Genomic DNA, 21,933 nt, shown 5'->3' on the forward strand with positions numbered 1-21,933 from the left:
TTTATGAGCACAGACACATGATTAGGAATGTACCTTTTAAAGCAAATGATTCCCTGAAAATTACTTCTGAACAACAAAAAGGAATTCAGTTTCCATGCTACTTCATTACAATAAAGACAGACTGAATCAAACTATGAAATACTGTGTTTTTTGTTTACTAGCAAAACCCCTTCCATACTCTCCCCTTCTGACAGAGCACAGACAGTGCAGCTGCACTGAGTTCAAAATACTGGATAAAAATAACAACATAAAAGAAGAAAATGGCCAAATATGACCTCATTAGTTTTACTTTGTCCTGATGCAAAGAATAGCATAGCATGTTATCAGCTAAATGTTAGATATATTTGATAAGCAGAACAACTGACTGTAAGCATACTAAGCTAGGGCAAAGACAAGAAGCCTGCATAGCTGTTAAAAGCATAACACTCTATTATAAGATGAAGTCGGACAAAGCAATAATCATTTGCAAAGCAGTATGCAACAGCATCAAGCTTTATATGATATGACATTTCACTTTTCTCCAACGTATGTTTAAGACCCCTGGATTGTCCCATTTCACACATGCATTTAACTCTTAACAAGGAGTATATTATAGCTAAATTGTTTCTATCAAAAAAATAAATACAATTTATATATGAACATGTTTGTACTACTCCTGTATTTACTCAGCAAAGACCAAACAGAGAAAGATCCCACCTCTGTATGCAAAAGGCTGGGCATCTCGGAGAAGAGTTGTTAAATCAAGCCTAGATCTCACAATATATAGTAGAGATATCAGCCATTAGGTCAATCTGTATTACAGTTAATGGGTCAATCCGTATTATAGTTAACATCTTGTTAATTGTCATTTAAATGCTCAAAGTTCTTGCAAAACCCATCAGTCTTGCAAAACTAATTCTTTTTGGCAGGGAAATCTGACTGCAACATCTTCATGTTCATTTACTATGTTTAAGCAAAACAAACTGAAATAGTGATTAAAAAGCCATTGCCGCAAGATTTCTATAGAGGAATCTAAACAGAAATGGGATTTTCATGGTTCTGTTATATTCTAAATGTGTTCTCAAGACTATGCTTCAAATGGGCATCATGTCCTAAAAGATAACTTCATTAACAGTTTAAGTTAACTTTCCTCAAATCAAACTGTAGTTGAGAATTCAGCATTATAATGTTGGAACAGAATTCCCTTAACTAGTAATGCTTTGTCCACATTCTTGCCTGTTTTTCCAGTGTTTTAAGACCACCTACATAAATACTATTTCAGTTAAACCACTCAATTGTACCAGCCTTTTATTTACTAATTTATTTAGTCTACCACTAAGATGAAACTTGCAACAGTTCCTCAGCTTCCATCTATACTATTTTAATAACATCTTCTGCTTAGAGGTCTGGACTATAATTCTAACTATTTTAGCTAAGGGGGAATGGTTTTAAACTAAGACAAGGGGAGATTTAGGTTAGATGTGAGGAGGTTTTTCACTCAGAGGGTGGTGATGCACTGGAACAGGTTGTCTAGAGAGGTTGTGGGTGCCCCATCCCTGGAATCATTCAAGGCAAGGCTGGATGTGGCTCCCGGCAGCCTGGTCTAGTGGTCAGTGACCCTGCCTTATTTTTCCTGTTTCTGTGAATCAAAGCTCAGTAATTTACTAATCAGAGTAGTGCTCTTTATAATGCTCGGCAAACACACTGAATATAAACTGACAATACAGTTCTACACAGTTATTTCCTTTCATAATAGTATCAATTTCAAAAACTTTTCCTCTAAAAGAAAGTTGTGAAAGGAGTGGAATGGAGAGAATGGGATTGCCTCTGAGATTTGGAAGCTCTTGGCTATTGGCACCCTAAAGGTATGGTTCCACAGCAACATATGCTGACTTCACTGCTGGCTTACATGTTTGTGCCATTTCTCCTCTTGCTGATTCTGGCTTTGGCAATATTCCAGCTGTTCCTAAGTTTCCTCACTAAACTGATCACGACTTTGTGGGAGCACTTCTCTACCAGTTCAACAAGTGCAATACAAATGTGCAGTATCAGATGTATGTCAGAACTACAAGGAAAAGGATGAAACACGGAGAAAAAGAGAGGCTTTGTTTGGGTTGCCACAACTCTGTGAAATTATTCCTCATAGAAAATGCTTGTGATGAAATTGAAGCTTATCATGATAAAAAATTCCTTTTATAGAACTGCAGCAAGAGAACTCTGACAGTTGTTTTTTTAACTTACGAGGATATCAGGTAGAAATACAGGTAATACCTAATAAAATATGATTTCTGATCTACTTTTCTTGCTGTTCGACAACTAAATTTTGATGTGTCACAGTCATTTTCACTGATGTCTCATTTGAAAATAGTTTAGACTTTATAAAGGCTTTCTCCACACTGGCTAATCATTTCACAGGGCTACGTAGTACTCATGCAAAAGGGGTAAATAAAATTAACCAGTTATATTCCATTTACGGAAGCTAAGTAACAGAGAGTGTAGTTTGCAGTAGATTTAAAATTTTTATTTTTCTGTCAGTAGGGCTGAGCATCATTCTACCTTGTTGCATGTTCTGTTTCAAGCAGGTATTCCTATTAAATGTTGACTCAAATTTGCTGCAGACTTCAGGACAGGTATCATCTCAAGGCAGCAACATATCAGCATGTTGCAGAGACCAACATTGTCTGCATTAGCAATCAGTGCAATGAAACAAGAATGAATAAACAGAGTAAAGCTGTTGGGCTAGTGAGGACATGATATACAAGCTGCACTTATTGCAGGATTTTTAACTTCTAACCAGCTTCTACCTTGCCCTGTGCCCCAAGTGCCCATCAGCTGCTACGTTATACTGGCTGAGCTTCTAGTGTACATCACCTCAAGTTTAGTTTTACCTGCAAGGAGTCTAGCTTGTACGCTCTGAGCCCTGTACATAACACAAGATAATAGTAATGTTATAGTTAGTACAGGGAAACTATAAGTAATGTAAGGGAACAATGAGGAGATTCCTTTCAAAAAAAATATAAATCACTTGTGCTAAGATAAAATAATAACATAAATGTACCCAAAGCTACTCTGGCCATCAGAAGAAGGTACTGGGACATGCAGCTATCCAGTTTTCATCTTAAATCTGAGTATGACATCAGTTTCAGATAATTATTTCTTGGAAATTAGGTATATCCCTCAGACTTATAGTAATACCGCTTTCAGATGAGCAAATTCTGCAAAGCTCCCTGAATATAATCCTTTTGTTAGGGAAAGTCACAATTCATTATTTCAAATGGACAACAGCATACAGCAGATTGAAGAAAACACTGAGTTTGGAATTCATGATTTTTTTCCACAGAATAAACAAAACTTTAACTGCTTTCAAAATACTGACCTTCAGTAACTTGCTATAAAGCAAGGACATCCCTGAACTTAGGCCAGGCAGGTCAGGCAGACACAACAGGAGCTGATATGTAATGTCAGTTCACTAGACTGCACAAGCTATTGATTTATTGTAAAATAATGTTAAATGAACTTTGACTTCGCAGCGACGTCACAATCCATCCTGTTAAAACATACCTTTATCCTAACAAGAACTTGGGAAAAAGAAAAAGAAGAATCTCTGCTCTGCCTATGGATATCCAGAAAGATTCATTCCTATCTCAGCATACCTCCCAGATCCTCCCAAAACAGACCGTGAGACTTGACTGTATGATTACTCTACTGCAGGCAGTTTTTGGCACTGAACTATAGGTTTTTGCACTGACCTTCGGAAGTGTTCAGCAGCATAACCAGCCAAGTAATTTTACACTAGACAAATAATTGTCTGATGCTGTGTAGGAGAAAAAAAATCCTTCCTGTACTGTCATTATACAAAGTCAGTGAAAATATAAAAAATCAGTAACTTCTGTTATCAGCATGGCTTTGAGATTTTTTTGCTGCTTACTCCTCTTAAAACAGAAGTAACAAGAGCAAATTATTTAAAGCTGGTTTGACAAGAACTAGCTTTCTGAATAAGCATTCCTAAAATCTGCTGATTATCTTTATGGCAGTTATAAACAATAGTCTCAACATGTTGCTGTCCCACAATAGTGGGGACTAAGGGTAGGTACTAATACCAGCTATTTTGTCAGGTCAGCAGATTAGAAACATTTATTAACAGGTATATAGCATTGCATACAGTTTCATAGCCTGCAGATTTTTGGGAGAACTTAGTGAACTACAGTTTTTAAATTTAAAAAAAATTGAAGAAATAAAATTAAAGGCAAGGAGTAGCATTTGCTTACCATGAAATGAGGTTGTGTTAAAATACGCTTTAGCTCCTTTGCATCATTGTTTTCTGGGTAACATGAAATTTCTTCCAATACCTGCAAAACACATAGGAAAGACACTTATAATTTATAACTGACCCTTATGCTGGTCAGTTCTACTAAAGATTACAAAAAAAGTTTTTGACAGAAAAGGGTGTTTGAGACTGTTACCCCAAGAACAAAACACCTACCTTCAATTTTCTTACATTCTGAGACACTGAAGAAATGTGATGGAAACAGCTGATATTTTTTTGAATTAGATGGTATTACTTTAGCAGCTGAACGGAGGTAGAAGTAATGCATTAACCTATAGGTCACATACATCATCCACAACAAATTGTTACTTTCATACCTGATTTGAACTTACTAAAACAATCACTTTAAAAGCAGAATTAAAAATACTCATTAAAATGTTCTCTCCACAGAATAAATGTTTAAAGACAAGAAGTGCATACTACTCTACCTTCAAGCTCCTGCGTTTTTTATAGAATCTGGGCTGTATTTCAGCTTATCAAGGGAAGGAGGGAGTTAGTAAGTTTTAACTCCTTTGCCTGCAAATCAATACTTTCACCTTGATTTTCAACATGTAACTGCTTGAATAACAAAGCAGAGTTTTCTGCTTTTAGAAGCAGCTCCCAGGATTAACTGCTGGGAAATCCTGCGGAACTTTGCCGTTCTCATCAGTGTGACTTCAGTTAATTCTCCGTTTTAAAGACTTTCTGTCCATTCTATTTTAATAGCAATGTAAACATTTTTTTTCATGGCATTACCCCCTACAAATAAATTTATTTCCACCGACAATAGATAATCTTTTTTTTTTTTTCACTTCTTGCCAAAATACTATTTGCCAGGTGTAAGAAAATCTGTACTCTATCTTTTTTAATGATGGGCCAATTTTATTGCACCTCTAGGTTTGCACTTCTTGGAATTACTCATGCCACCCTTCTTTTTCCCCAGTTTAAAGAAGCTGATGCCTAGTAATATATCTAATTTTTGTGTAGAAGTCATATCAGACTTTTGCTGCATAGATTTATTTTGAACATTAAAGATACTGCATTTACCTAATGAGTATTCCTTTATAATACTGTAGTGCTGCAGTAAAGGTTTAATGATGACTGAATAATACATATATATATCCTTACAGATACAATGGAATTCTACAAGATTATGCAACATGTTATGTAATTTAAGTAAGCAATGATAGAATTCCAGAATAATTCAGATTATGAGCCAAATACCTTAATAAAGATAAAAACCATTTCATGTTAAATACAAAACTTTCCAGGAAAAAAACATATATTTAAACTATTACCTCTTTGGCTCTCTGTACAGCATCACTTGGAGGATTCCTGATCTGTGGTGAAGATTTTGTGTTTATTTTGTCATAAAGCTGTAAGAACAAGAAAACAAACTACTGAAATCATATGCAACTTTATAGAAAGTAATGATGAGTTCTAATAATATCCGGTTTATGTTACCATGATAAAGATGATGGCTGAGCTGCATGTTCCACAGCTGCTTTGTATATAAAATTTAGCAGCTTAGGGTTTTGGCTTTTCATTTTTAAACATTTCCTGATTTGAACAGTGCCATACATTCAGAGTTTCTAAGATGACATGGGAAAGTTCAGAAGGTTAAGGGATTCTGCAAACCTCTCATGCTTTTGGAGCAGATTTACAAAAACTATGTACTTTTCTACCAGAAGTGATCTGAATAAATACATCATACATTCCACTATAAAATCAAATTAAACTGTATATTCTACTTCTCTCAATAAATCAAACATCAATCACTGTAAACAGTATCTTAAATAAAGCTCAAAGTATGGGAAAATGCTCTTGAAGACGGAAAGTTATAAAAACCTAAGTCTTTGGAAGAGAGAAAAAGAAACTGTTCCAAGACAAATATTCACAAACGAGTACTAGTCTTCAAATAAAAACTTTTGGTTTACAATTTGTACAATATAAAGATGGCTACACCTGTAACCATTTTTGGTTAATCAATTTACAACCATTTTTGTTAGGTGAGATATAAGATACAACTATATTTAGGATATTAGAGACATTTCTTCCACAGTGAGGGTGGTGATATTCTGGAACAGGTTGCGTAGGGAAGCTGGGAAACCTCTCATCTTCAGAATATAAAAATCCAACTACTGAAGGCCTTCTTTAATGTCTTACAAAACTACTTAGAATTCTACAGATAGCTTCAGAAGACAGTACTCAAATAGGGAAAACAGTAGATGGAAACACTCAAAATACACAGTTGATAAGAATCCCAGCATTCACAGTACTCAACAAGGAGTTCTTGGGTGCTCAACTGGCTGGCAGGTGACAGACATTCAATGCCTAAAACTGTCAAGCTACAGAAGTGACTTCATGAGCTGTATGTGAACTGTTGAATCCTGGCCTGAAGCACTGCTGGATCAGCTGAGGTGAGCACTGAGTCAGCCGCAGGAGCACAGGTGAAGGCAATGCACTGTGTGACCGGAAGGGGTGCAGTCTGGCTCCACCTCTCCCAGACCCCATTTCAGGGCTGACCACCACTGGGGAAGGGTCTCCTGTTGGAGATCCCTCCCCTGTGGAGTTATTGACAAACCTTGACCATCTGCAAAAGGTGAACCTCTCTTTATTTACTGGTTGTCTGTTTACCATCCAGATAAGCCAAGCAAAATATACCATTCTCCTCACTATTTTTTTGTGAATACTATTCCTTTGGGTTATTCACCCTACCAGTGTGCCTCTGTCACATAAAACACCATTAAGTTTTACAAGTCATGTAAATTGTAGTGCATACAAAAGCCACTGATGTTACCCTCTCCCTTGTGGTCCAATGCAAATGTTGAACATACATAAATACATACAAAGCTTTCTGTTATCTGATAGTTTAGGAGAAAATTCAGTTGCACACACAATTATTTGTATTTATCTTTTCCTAAGTAAAGAAAACCCATCAAAACTCCACCAAACCCTTATTTACTAGGTTTCATATATGTACTTTTCTTTAGTGTGTGATGTTTTTAAGTCACACATGCAACATAAAAGAAATTACAGAAAAGTTAGCACGAAGATACATACATATGCCAATAACTCATGAACAATTCATCCCGTCCAGGGATCTTTATGCATTTCTTGCATATACGGATCAGTATTTAGAACAGTATGCTCAAGACTGTACAAAAAGTAAAAATTTTAACATTAACTCTTTATACAAGTGCAGTAAAAATGACGACATACAACAAAGACGTACCTTTTAATACATGAGAAGTTAAAAAATGGCAAAAGGATGTTATCATGCTTCATAACTAACCTATGATAGAAAGGTATTTATTTTGCTGCTTCTAATCGTTCTACTGTCACTTGCTGGGACAAATTCTGTTCTGTGTGTTGTGAAAAAGGAGGATGAAAGGCTGAGAAATAAATCACTTAGTTTCAGCTGAAGGGGAAGAGGTTTCACATCTTTAAACAACTTTCTCTCTACGGTCATAAGAAAGCGACAAGCCTTGCCAAGGGCAATTAAAACATTAATTAATTATATTGGAAAAAACTGCATTAAAGCTTGCTTTTTAGCTCTAACTGATTATCTTACTATTGGTACTCCATTTCTTCCAATTTTTCTAATACCAAACATAACAGTAAACACAATGAAAAATCATAAGACTGAAATTAGCACTTGATAAAAGAGGAAAAAGAGGCAAAGTTAAGTTGTACTCTTCCTCTTTATTATTTTAATACTTGCTGAGTATGCAGTACTCTTTTATAACATATTGTGTGGTAAGAAATAAAAATCAAAGAAAATAATTGTAAAATGTCACAGCAAATGTAACCTTAAGAATTCCCTGAATTTTCAATACTTGGCCCCTCAGTCTCATTCAATATGAGCTTCCAGCACTTGCTACCCTGAAAGTTACCAAAATTAAGAGCTTGCTCTGAAGTTTAACAATCACAGCCAATACTGTAACAAATCTTGATACAAAAATATGAACTGACATTATAACTAACAGAATAAAACTGCTTCTTAAAAAGAAAAGCTTTACTTCTAATTTTGCATGCTAGAAAACAAACGCTATGCATATCCACAACCAGTCAAGAAGTACTGTCACAATTAGTTTACCTACAATTAGTTTTAGCTTTCTTTTTAGGAGTCAAGACATATGCCTTCAGTCTGTACAGCGGGAGTTTGTTTCTTCTGATATGAAAAAACAGACAGCACAGAAGCTTAATCCACAATCAGGCAGCCAAGACAAAACAACAAATTCTTCTCTTCTGACTACTTTTTCAGATGTGCAGAGATGATTCCCTTTTAACCCTTCCCTGTAACAGAAGTCAGAATACTGTCCAAACACAGTTCCCATTTAAGGTTACACTCAGAAGTTAGGTAGTGGAAGTTTAATCTCACTGTAATGCAATCAATGTTTGACCATACAGAAAAATCAGTATGATTTTCCAGTATGATTATCCAGAAGTTGGAAGTTTCTTCAATGTAAAGGAGAAACTTTTCTTAAAAGCATGACCTACTGAACTGCTGGAATATAAAAAAAACCCCACAAACTTTCAAGAGAAATACACATTTTGTGAGGAGCTGGTTATAACTCAAACAGACAGATAGTGGGCTGCCAGCTTTAAATATTAAAACCCTGAATAGAAACATCTAAAAACAATAATTAAAACATATATCCTTACATATTTGATTTTTCCTTTCTGAATGAAAGGCCATATGCCACACGGTTATATTACAGGAATGTTTTTCACCACATCCAAGTTTTTGTACCATATAAGAATTCTCTAGTTGAGGTGCTGCCCCATGTACAGCAACTTTTCTTAGCAAGAATTTTTGCTGTCATTTGCTACCTTTCACAGATGCCTGCAGTAGCACACCACTTATCCCAGAGGTTTTGTGGGCCACAAGATGAAAGAAATCAGTGACCTACTGAATGAAATTATGTTCACAGGCAGTACTGTCAAATAAGCACAAAGATTTAAGAACCAATTTGTTAACAGATATATTACTTTTTTCTTTTCTCTTCCAGTTCTGTTTCAGCATTTCTTTTTCCATGCAAAATGTCATCAGCTTCCAATAGGAGTCTGCTTCTGTATGATTCTATGTGCTCAAGGACACAACTCTGAAGATAACAGATCCAACTGGGAAACAAACTAAATAACAAGGTCACAGCCGGGAGGGCTTTATCTTTAACTTTCATTTGAAAGCAACTTTTTCCTTCTTTTGCACTAATAAGGACCATGCCTGAAGTTCATTATGACTGTCCATGATCTAATACTCATTTCCCAGCACAATCCTTCAGCAAAAGTTACACTCTGATCCTATACAGAACTCCAAAGCACATTTAAGATTTTGTGACTGCTTGAACATTCCACACTACAGGTCTGACGGCTTTGAACTTTTATCTCAGTGATACACATATTGCAGAATGGGAGTACAATCAACCTTTACATTCAAGAGCCTTACACAGTGAAATGCAGCGCCATGAAACAGTGACCAAAACTACTTAAACAGGTTTCACATAGTGAAGCAGTGGCTAAGACAGATTCCCAGACACAGTATCCACAGAACAAGACAGTTTGAAGCAGTCCATCAACTCTGTCCAGACAAAGAGATTGGCTTCTTCATATGTCATGTCTCAGACCTGACAGCTGCTATGACTGCAGCTTGCAATTGCAGGCACTCATTCATAACAGTAGTTATGCTAACTGGAAATACTCAATTTATTCCTACATATTCATGCAACACAAATAATATTTTACAAAACAAAAATTCCTATGGTAGCAAAGGGAATGCTGAATTTCACTTTATTTTTCATTGTTTATGTGAAAAAAACTAAAATACACATTTTAAAACTTTTTTGAAGAACTTTTATCTGCAAAATGTTGGCCAACTTTTGTTTTGAAAACCCATTTGTTTTGACATTTACTGTTATCACATATTCATAATCTGTTACTGTTAGACAGAGTTACAGTTGCTGCTATCTACATAAAAAAAAAAAGACAAAAAAACAAATTTTCTTATGCCTTTGCTTATAAACAGCAGGTAAGAGAAAACAGTGCCATGTAAACTATATCAACCCTACGCAACTTCAATTTCTATTCCAGGCTGCAACCCTTTTCTTGGGACCACTCCACATCTGGGCATCTTTACTTATTTTATTTTGAATCAAGAACTTAACTTTTGAAGGGAAGATAGAGTTGTCCAATAATATCTGACAGGTATATCCTATTTCTGTGAAAGGGGATAACTTTTTACATTCAGCATACATTAGTTATATTAAAAAAAAACAAACATGAAAAAAAGCTCTAACAGACAACTTGCTCTTTTTTAACAGAAACCGCAATGGTTTTGCTTAACATTATTAATGTGTTTTTCTCCTTTTTTCAGTTGTGCCACAGTACTGAGAGTAATCTTACCCCTCAAAATCACACAAGACATTATTTCCTTGTATTTAATTTCAGATGCCCCTAAAATCCAAAGTATCACCTTTTCTCCACTGACTACCTTAGCTATCTCATTCATGCATAATGAATCAAGATTCCAGTATCCAACAGCATCAGATTTCTTTGCTTTATCCCAAAGTTTAATTCACTCCAGTCTTGTAATTTGTCTCAGACTTTAAGAAAACTTACATTAATGATCATCAGAACTCCACCATCGGTGGAAGCAGCAGTTCTCAAGAAATGACAGCAGTTTCTGAACAATATGCCAGAAAATGCATGTACACAGATTATCAGTTGGATTGGTTGCAAAATTCGATATCATGTTATGTAAGTAAGCATAAGTTTTCTCAGACTGGAAAAGCCAGAGATTGCATGATCTTAAATAAACATATGCAACACTTTTAAACCATACTGGCAAAAAAACAAACCCAACAACCAAATGAACCATTAAAAACAAACAAACTACAATCACCTTTAGATTTAAGTATACCAAGACACTTTCCTACGTTCTCAAAGGAGGAGGGAACTCTTCCGTTTCTGCTGCCATGAACGCAGTACATGCATTCAGGGCACCCTTCGTCCCCACTTGTTAGACTACAGGATATCTTCAATATGTAATCTAATATTTTTCAGGAATTCCCTTGGCTTACAATTTTTGGAAAGATTGAAAGAAATAAGCTTAGGGTGAAGCAAAGTTACCACTTTCACTTAGTACCAAGAGAACTAGCACAGCAATATGAAAATCAGTGCAATGAAATTCTGTAGTCCCATTAAAAAGAAAACATCAAATCCTTAATTCTGGTATGTACCCACAGCAATGATGTGAAAAACATGGGTGGTTATTATGTAGTTTAAAAAAGTATCAAATGATGCTCATCACAGAAAGGGCTATAAAAAGACACTTTGATATTCTCTACAGAACAACCTTTATCCTCATCTTACCCCCATATTCCAAAACGGGCTGTCAATTTAGAGCATTAAGTACAGCAACACGTAAGCCTAAATGGGTGACAATGAGTGTATTTTGCACTGGGAGGTCTCAGTGTTGGGGTTACAGCCATTTTTGTTTCTTCCTATACATTAAGTCTTTTGTAATGACATACTGAGAATAAAAATATAACACAGTTGAGCACATGAGTTTACACATGAGCTCATTAGTACAGAGAACAGTTGGCGTGTACCAGTCAACTACGTGAATGACTGAAAGCAGGATGCAGGGAGCCCTGACTGACTTCAAAGGCAGAAGCATATTTTACTGGGATGTTACTGCATTACCTTTGGGTATCTTAAACTGACTGTAAACTAAGTGCAGACTGAAATACTAGTCTGAAGACAAATTGCAGGATCAACAAATCAGAGGTGCTACTGAACTTTTGTGGACCATATTGTAGGCACTGCAGCATTTATTTATTTTCATAAGTTGTCAAAGTAAGCCCCAAGCTCTCAGAGAGGTAAGATTGTCTGGAAATACTAAGTTTTATCAGGAAAAAAATAAAAAAAGGTAGCCCTTATGGTTAAAAAAAGTAAAACTATTCTGAACTATACCCAACAACAGCAAGACAATGTGCAAAGTCAAATATGAAAACGATCCTCCACACCTTAAAACAGTATCAATGATGTTAACTGAATGTTCCACAAGGGTGAGGAATTTGCTTTAGTGTTCTTTGGCAGATGTGGGCCTAACACCACAAAAGTACACTGTTATCAGAGGATTTTTTAGATTGCTATACTAAAAAAAGATCTGCAAGTGACTGCTTTTGGAATAAGACAGTGGTGGTTGCACAGGCACATGTATGTGCACAGACACAATGACACACTCAACACTGGGGAAATGGTATTAGGTCAAGAGGAATGAGCTAAATAGTGCTGTCCTCATTCTATGTATGTATTTGTATGCATTTTTACAGCTGTACATCACTTGATGATTCACCATATCAGTACTATGCCTATAAATATTCAGAAGTGACAGGTTAAGTGTAACACAACAACTATTGCAGCGCCATGCAATCCAACCTCAAATTCTGCAGTAGTAAAGTGATGGTTACACACATTTATCAAAATAAATAAACAAACCTTAATAAACTTGAATGTTAGTTTTAGCTCTTATTTGCATTAGTCTTGTTTTTAAGAGACCTCATCACACATCAATATTATATATATTAACAAAGTAGAGAACAAAAATGGTTTCTGCTCTGGAGACAGCCTATAAGGCAATCTGTCTTACAGGTAGTCTCCATAAATCTATACGAGAAACAAGTAGAGCAAGAAAGAATGAGATAATGCTGACTAGCAGAATGATCTACATATCCTGGGAACATGGAAAGTAGAATTCAAAGATACGAAGGAAGTTGAAAATGGAAGATATTTTAGAGAATGAAACAGTGCAGAAGACATTCCAGAATCATCTCTTTCTAGCTCTCTTTCAAATATAGCCTTTTGACTATTTACCTCTTTGAAAAAAGTATACTCTGCTGGTAATGAGGATTCAGTCCACTTGCTGAAAGAATCCTTCCAACAGTTCTCCCTATGGCTTGGTTGCTGCTCCTGCTGTTCTACTTTGGAAACGAGTTTCCATTGCAGCTTGAGAGACAGTCCCTCCCACTCCCTGGGGCTGAGCATGCTGCCTCTGCTGGACTGGGATAAAAGCCAGATCTGGTTCCCCAAATAGCAAGGTGTTTTCCTGCCAACAGTTTCTTTCTTTCTTTCTTTTTTTAATCAAATATTTTCCACTTGCTTTTGTCTAACAAACATATCAATTAAAATATAATTAAAAATAGAAAATCAAAGTGATTAAAGAATGAGAAAGGTTCATTTTCCATAAGCATAGAGGGAGTTTGGCAAGTTATCTAGTACAAATACACTTTCTGATTTACATTTGGGAAAGAAATGCATTCATTTTCACTAAAACATGTTCCACTTATTAGATTTAGCATAATCAGTATTCAAGAGATTAAATACAAATCCCAAAAAAGTTGGTCCACATTGTGTGCTTCACATAAAAAGCCATACTTCAATGAAAACATGGAAAAATGAACCAATAAATGAAAATATTTAACTTTCTAGACATAGTCTGAAAATAAAAATGCCTCTTGCTTTGCTTTATATAAAGTGTGTAACAGAATTTTCAAATTGACACACTTTGCTCAGAAAATAGAAACGTAGGGACAAATAAATGGAGTGTCAAACATTTTCAAATGTGTCAATCATGGTGGGGCATTGCTACACCTTAATGAAAGACATTCAAACATCCTGCCAACATACAACACTGAGAAGGTAAACAGAACGAAACAAAATACACACAGTTGGAAGTGTTAGCCAATGATGTAAGAGGACCCAACAGCATTTTTTTTAGCAGAAGTGAAAGTACGTTTCCTTAAAAGTCAGGACTTCAGGACTGAATCTGTTCAGATGACTGAGCTCAAAAGAAATATTAAGGAATTCTGAAATGTCCATGTAAGTATTTTTCTTTGATGCATTACCATTAGTAGCAAAGGATGACAGACACACAAAAAAGACTCTCTTGAAAAATCAGTATGCCTTCAATATACCCACTGTGAATACAAAATCATCTCTAAGGGGAAGAAGTGGCTACACATAAATGTATGCTTCATATAACTACTCCAAAAATAAGCACTTCATTACATTTAAGTAAAGCTGTATGTGTGTAATATATTACACTAGCACAAGGTAAAATAAAATTTCTTCAAAACTCATCATGTTTTCATTGCAGATACATTTACAGAAATAACACTTACCTTAAATATTCCATCTGTGAAAATAGTGCAGCTTCTTAAATTAACAGCCCAAATATACCAGCCTAGAGCACTATCTGACTGAGGACAGGGAGACACAGACAAAGCCAGCAGCACAGAGAGGCCCCAGTCACACAAAAGCTGACATTGTTCTCCCACTGAGCAAAAATCTCACTTGTAAATCAAACGACATCTGCATTCAGAATCTCCCACAAAAACTGTCCCTGGAGAGGTGACCAAACTACTTGACTCAACAGAAGAAAGATAGCAACTTCTAGTTTTGCTTTTTAGCAAATCTGGCTTCCTTTGATGTAATAGAGAGGAAACAGTTTAAGATCTTCCCCATTGGGCATAGCCTTGAAGCCCAGTATACTTTTCAAAACAAATGATTATTAATACTTTTTTTCTTGTCATGACACAAAAAATAGCCAAAGACAAAAGCCTCCAAAATTAGCAATCTCCTCACATTCATTTCTAACTTCTTGGACAGTACTGCTGACAGAAGACAGTGATGCCTCCTTGGATCTTGTACATTAAAATCAATTAAAAAAATAATACTGTAAGATTTTAAAAATCTGTTGGTGATAATAAAAAAAACTGTTTCACTACTCCAATTTAATTTATTTTCTTCATAAAGTTATTTATATCCTTCACTACATTATGTTCTTTATGATCTAAATTGGATACCAAAATGAAAAAAACAGTACAGTTTTATATGGTCCTAAAACCAGAAATTTCTCTGTTCAAAAAGGAATATCATACAGCAGATTCACCAGAATTATGATAACCAAATTTCTAAAAGGAGTGTTAGAAAATACCTGTCTGACCCAAAGATACTCTTTTACTTTACAAGAAATAATGAAATATATATATACATATATATATATAAATAATGTGCATATATATATATAATGTGTATATATCTATATGGCAATAAATACACTTATTTCTGGAAGGTCTATTTTTTCACACTTCCCAATGAACAAAATTAAGATTTTAATAATAAACGATTTAGCTTTTGTACAGTTAAAAAAACAAAACAAATCAAAACAATTTCAAAAACATTCTACTCAAAATTATGTAAAAATCATGTGATAAAAATATGTGATAAGATCATATGAGGATATGTTGGTATATTGAAGGCTTGGGCCCAGAGATAACATATGTTACTTGTAAGCAAATGTCACCTTTTCCTCTTTTGTTTTGAACTGCTTTTGCAATTAATTTGAAAGAGTATTAAATCTGTTGATCGAAGTAGATAGAAATTAAAAACAATCAGTGGGATGATAAGAATCCTCTTTCAGTCCTGCTTTCTATGGCTTTCAGAAATGCACCTAAGTTAATGAATTACTGATATCATCTACTTTGTGGTTCATTATCTTGAAAAAAAGAACAAATTTATACTCTTAATACAAAGACTATTATTATTTTCTTTCTTTTTCCCCAAGAAAAGAAAAAGTTAGTTCAGCAGCAAAAGAAGGTATTTCAGCTGCAGGGATGATCTATCATCATGTGCCTAATCTAAAAATAAGGAGAACTCTCGAGAAAGAGTAGGAACATGAGAACAAATCTAACTGTGGTAAAAGGCCAAGAAAGAGGATCAGCAGTTTTTAATGCAAAGTGACAGCCACAACTTCATGACAGTTTACAAAATTCCTACACAGTGGAATATAATGCTTCATAGATGACTTGTTCTGGTGGCCTTGTTAACCTCAAATATTCTGACAGTAATAAACTGTTTCTCCAACAGAACTTCATTCAAATACAGCTGATGAATTGTTCAGAGAGTAACTGGCATAGCAGTAGTACATAAAGTGAAGTCAAAGCTCCCTCTAGTTACTGAAACATAACCTTCTCTTTCAAATAATAGTCTGTGTCTTGCTTCAGTCTTTCACATGTGACTGCCACTATAAAGAACAGAAAAAAAGCAAAAACATCACAGTAAGCTTGAGATAATGCCTAGAAGACCTATCACTCAGCAAAATACTTCCACTAAGGCCATTTGGTTTAAAAAACCCCAAGAAATTATATTATGGCATAATAATCATAGAATCACTTAGAATGGTACAGGTTTGGAGGGACCTTAAAGGTAATCTAATTCTAAACAGGGACACTTGGACCATCCAAGCAGGGACACCTTCCACTAGATAAGGTTGCTCAGGGGCCTATCCAACCTAGCTTTGAACAGCTCCAGAGCATTCACAGCTTCTCTGGACAACCTGTTGCAATGTTTCATCCTTACAGTGAAGAATCCATTATATCTAATCTAAATCTATCCTCTTTTAAAAAGTTTAAAATTATTACCCTTTGTCCAATTGGTACACTCCCTAACAGAGTCCCACTCCATCTTTCTTACAGATCCACTTTAGATACTGAAAAGCTGCTATAAGGCCTCCCTGAAAGCCTTCTAAATGAATTCAGCTCTCTCAGTCTGTCTTTGCAGAAGTGCTCCAGCCATCTGATCATCCTTGTATCCTTCCTCTTGATCATCTCCAAGAGTTCCATGTCCTTATGTTGGAGGCCCCACAGCTGTATGCAGTACTCCAGCTGTGGTCTCACAAGAGTGGAGTAGAGGGAGAGAATCACCTCCCTTGCCCTGCTGGCCATTCTTTTTTTGATGCAGCCCATGATATGGCTGGCTTTCTGGGCTGCAAGTGCACATTACCAAGTCATGTTGAGATTCTCATCAACTAACATCCCCAGGATTTTCTCCTCAGGAATGTTTTCAATCCATTATTCATTCACCCTGCATTGTGCTTGAGATTGCCCCAACTCGGGTACAGAACCTTACACTTGGTTTTGTTGAACTACATGAGGTTCACATAATAGTTACAAAATATCTGAAACCTTCCTGCACCAGTAACACAAGTGCTTAGATTCTTATTATTACCCATATGTTATTCTCTTTCCCTATTTTAGCTTTATCTTCTTAGCTCATCAACTTTCTGTACTGCAACATGAAATATAAAAAAATTAACAGTTTAAGCACCAAGGACACAAGCTAAATGAAATTACACTGAGACAAAAAGATTCACGTTTTTATGCAAATTATAAGATGAGCTGTTGGAGACACAATTCAGGAATGTCATGAGCTCTTAATCACTTATTCTTGTATGCTTCAAAAAATGTAAACAATTTTTGTAATATAAAATGAATAAACATTTATCAAGAGGAAAGATTAGAACTGTGGACCCTTGTGCCACAGCAATGCCCTCGTCACTTAAGAGCTAGCTATCTGCAGTTCCTTGAGTCTTATAAGAGCAGCTGTGTTTCGGGAAAGCTTTATCAGAACTGGTCTTATGTTCTCTTACAAACTGATTCATGCAGGTAGGGTACTCTTGTACTCTTCCAGATGGAAAGACATGCTGATTTTTATACTTCAAATTTTAAGGATTCGCTGAGTCCAGATGGTCCAACAATCACCAACCACTAAACAATTTGTAACAAGTATACAAATAACCTACTACATTCAAAGCATTTGGACACCAAAAGAAACAAGACATCACTTATGTTTGGATCATATTCCTGCAAAGCCATTTATAGGAACTAAAGCACTCAACAGTTTTTCAGAAACCCTTTACAGTTTCTACTACCACAACCATCTACCTGCCTATTATAATAGCTGGGATGACTCTTATTTCTGTGTCTCTCATGGTGTAAAAAGCAAATTCATGATATTCACTGAGGCTTCCAAGATGTAAAATTTAAGACATAGTAGCAAAACAGTCATCACCTATATCATTATATGAACATTCTGTTTTGATTGAGGACTGCATTTCGAATGGATCCTCTGATTATTCCAACCTACCATTCTTCAACTTTCACAACAGTGTTAGTAGCACATTTACTTCCAAATGACACTAAAATAGAAAGTGCTGTCCACCCAGCAGTAGGTGTACTCCGAAGAACTGTAGTCTAACTAGTTCAGAAGGAAAACCCTCCCACTACACAGAATTGCTGACATTGGGTCCTCAGAATAAATGTTTTTGCTCTACAAATTTGCTAATTTAGTGATGCAATACTGACTTACGTACACATAGCCTAGTCTTCTATGGATTTATTTCCTTCATCTGAGTGTTTTCTCAGTGTAATGCATAGGTTGCTTTAGAAAATGTTCAGTTTGTTTGAAAACAAGTTTTTCAACATAAATCTTTAACATAAAATGTTCATATATTCATATCCATTTTTCAACATGAAATATCCATTATATATTCTGGAATCAAATGTGGGAAAGTTCTTTTGACCTTCATTTTAGATCCCAACACTGCATAGATGCTGAAACCAATGAAAAATTGGTGAATTTCTGAATTTGTCCTTCCAAGAAGATCTTGGAACTACATGTGGGGGATAAACTATAACCTTGGAGTGATGCTGAAGGACCCTGTTGCAATCAACACTCAAAGTTCTACTCCAAAATTATATGTTTTCACAAATTCAGACACTTTTGGAGGTAGTAGCATGTGTTTACTTGTCAGGACTGCTCGGTTAAAAACTATTGAGAAATATAAATTAGATTTCTGCATGTGACAGCCTAGCATGCAACATTGAAAACTGAAAGTCCTCAAGTTAAAGAAAGATAAAGTATTTAGAAATTACTAAATATTACTAAATATTTAAAGAAAGATAAAGATGAAGTATTTTAGAAACATCATGCTACCTGCTTGTCAAAATTATTTTTGCAAAATTGAGCACTTCAATTTTCTAGAAGAAAAACTACAAATCATCAGACAACACAGTTGATGTGTACATGTAGCCAGACAGATAATGCTTAACTTAAGCTTATGCTTAACTTAAACATAACTTATGCTTAGCCAGTGAAGAAATAAGAACCACATCTTGATTATGCCTCCCAGGAGGCACCAATATGCATTTTTCAGCTTTGTAATTTTTGCATGTTTTCTGTGGAATTTTCACTACTATCTTAGGGATTAATATTTCTCACGAACCTCAGGCTAAAGCTGATTTAAATGACTGAGCCTATTGCATACTGTATTTAAGTATAGGACAGAAACTGTCACAATCATGTGTTTCACTCAGAAAAAATGTCATACTTTCAAGAATTTCCAAAGTTTGTGCAATATTATTACTTGAAAATAAAAAGGAAGTGATTCTACTGTTATAAAATTAAGATTTAGACTTAAAATAGCACTTCTCTAGCACTTATCTCTTAAAAAGCCTATTTTGATGAAATTTTTAAAATCAAAACTATCACTTAAACCAAGTCATTAAAGATTTATGTATGATTAAAATAACTACTTTTTCTAAAATGTTCAGTATCTGTAGCACTTCACTGCATTTTAATGTACTTCTTGTGCAAAGTGACAGTTGATACACTCTATGCCTAAATAAATTAGCTATGCTATGAAAGAACTAAAGAGAATATATGCAGGATAGAACAAAATATTGTCCAATGAACAACATACACAGAAACTGTTTATCGAAGAAAACTTACATCTAGTAGCGTGTGAAGATGTTGATCCTGGAAAACACTGTGAAGAAAATCTAAGTCTTTTTCACTGCAATCTGTAAGTGCATGAATTTCCTCCAGGCTGTCCAGCACCTGTGAGACTGCTCCTATGGGGCAATAAACAGGAGGAAAAAAAATAATAATGGAAAAGTCCATAGAGCAAAGACTTACAGTAAACTGAAGTCCTGAAAAGGAAACTTCCACTTCATCTGACAGGAACTTAAAATGTTTTATAAGAAAACGCACCAAATAAACTTCAGTATAACAACAGTACCTACTCCTAGTGCAATTATTCTTAAGAAATGGTTCAGCTGAAGAGGTTAAAACCTTCTTTTACTAAGCTTTGCTTGGTTCCATTTAGGGTGGTTTCCAACAGTGTCTTACGAAGTCACTTGGACTATCTACACAACTGCCTGCCCAATCATTCTTACTCAAGCCTTTCCTTTCTTCAGTTTTTTGACTATTGGTCCAATCCAAATACATATTCCATATTTGAAAAAACAAAAACAAAAAACCCACAATGCTTTCACAAATTTGTTTTAAAATCAGCATCTGTATAAAGGAAGGAAGAGACAGAAATACCTGTCTGCTGTGTCCTCTGGAGTAGTAGAAAAAAAACAAGGCTGTAACATTAGCTCAGTTTTTTGTTCAGTTTGTTCTATTTGCCTCAGTACCTCAGACCCAGATACAACAATTGCTATCCCTTGAGACCAGGGGATTGTTTTGAGTCATAGGAAGATGGGATGCTTTCAAGGGGTAAGGGTGAAATGAGAAATGAGGTATACAGGGACATAAGGGAGAACCAAGAAGCATGATGGAAGGTGAAAATCCATGAGGAAAGTTGAACTCACAGTTGGAAAGAATTAAGAAGCACAACATAAATCCACAGAAAAACAGTCCATATTGGTTCTTTTTGGAATAATTTCCTTTAAAAATCAGGTATTTACTATGGTTGCCACTTGCATGCACTACTAGAATGCTAATCCTGGCTTGTCTAAACACCTACAGCTCATGTCTTCATGTTTTCCATAGTGCACATTATCAAGCAACAGGAAAGATGGTATCTCAGTGCTAGCCTACAAAAATGCCAGTGTCAGACAATAAACTGCTGAATGCTTTGCAAAAATTAATTCTTAATTCTGGATACAAAATTGCACACATTCTGTATTAAAGCAATTTCTTGTTAATGTATTTATTCTGTTTATTTACTTATTTACCAGTATCCTGTTGCCAAGACAGTCAGATAATAAATGAAATTCTAAAAGAAAAAGCTGTATGCTTTGAAATTCCACCTTCTACTATATGAACAATTCTTTTTGGCCTTACCTTAGGTCCTTTTGTAATTCAATGCATTTTCAGAATTTAACAAAAGCAAAAAAACAACTCTCTTCCAAACACAAGGAGTCAAGTTAAATTCAATTATTTCTCTGAAAACCATGAAAATCTGGAATAAACGTAATGAAATACACAATGCAAGCATTGTAACCTGATGGCTCAGAAGGATAGGCAAATTACAAATTTTGAAAAATTTGAATCCCATTTACTAAAAAAAAATCAACCTAAAATTCTCCTCTCAGTTACTGAACAGCAAGGTTAAGAACCACAGTATTCCATTCACTCACAAGTCATGGGCCATGAAGAATAAACTTAGTTCTCCATCGTGAAGTGTATCTGACTACTTATGTGCAACTGATTTATCACTTCAAGCTCCTCTAAAAAAGTGGTGGCTTCACTGCAAGGAATAAAACATTGTAGCTGCTGCATATTGGATCTGGTGTGCTAAAGAAGAGAAAAATCTTCTCCACCTTTGACAGTGAAAAATCATGTTCTGCTGAAAGGAATTTTCCATATTCCTCTGTGCTACACCTTGCAGACAGCAGAAAACCTGAGGAAACACAAGGACCTGGTTCTGGTAAGAGCACAGAGATATTCACAACTAAGCCTCAGTGGAACGGAAGGAACTTATTTCCTAAGGACAAAATGGGACCATGCTTATT

At 35.4% G+C, this 21,933-nt stretch overlaps 1 protein-coding gene across 6 annotated transcripts in view; it reads right to left on the bottom strand.

Annotated features, from left to right (window-relative positions):
- CASK (calcium/calmodulin dependent serine protein kinase) overlaps nt 1–21,933 on the bottom strand; it is a 201,695-nt gene that overhangs the window by 33,399 nt on the left and 146,363 nt on the right. For all 6 annotated transcript variants that reach the window (XM_065741619.1, XM_065741622.1, XM_065741618.1 and 3 more), the window contains exons 11-13: nt 19,922–20,043; nt 5,584–5,661; nt 4,248–4,328 (exon numbers count right to left, since the gene is read on the bottom strand). In XM_065741619.1, coding sequence (XP_065597691.1) covers nt 4,248–4,328; nt 5,584–5,661; nt 19,922–20,043 — 281 coding nt within the window. The remainder of the gene's footprint in view (nt 1–4,247; nt 4,329–5,583; nt 5,662–19,921; nt 20,044–21,933) is intronic.

Source organism: Cyrtonyx montezumae, unplaced genomic scaffold, assembly GCF_038088225.1.
Source record: "Cyrtonyx montezumae isolate F1298 unplaced genomic scaffold, pur_monq_1.0 scaffold_3, whole genome shotgun sequence".
In the NCBI taxonomy this organism is placed as follows: domain Eukaryota; kingdom Metazoa; phylum Chordata; class Aves; order Galliformes; family Odontophoridae; genus Cyrtonyx; species Cyrtonyx montezumae.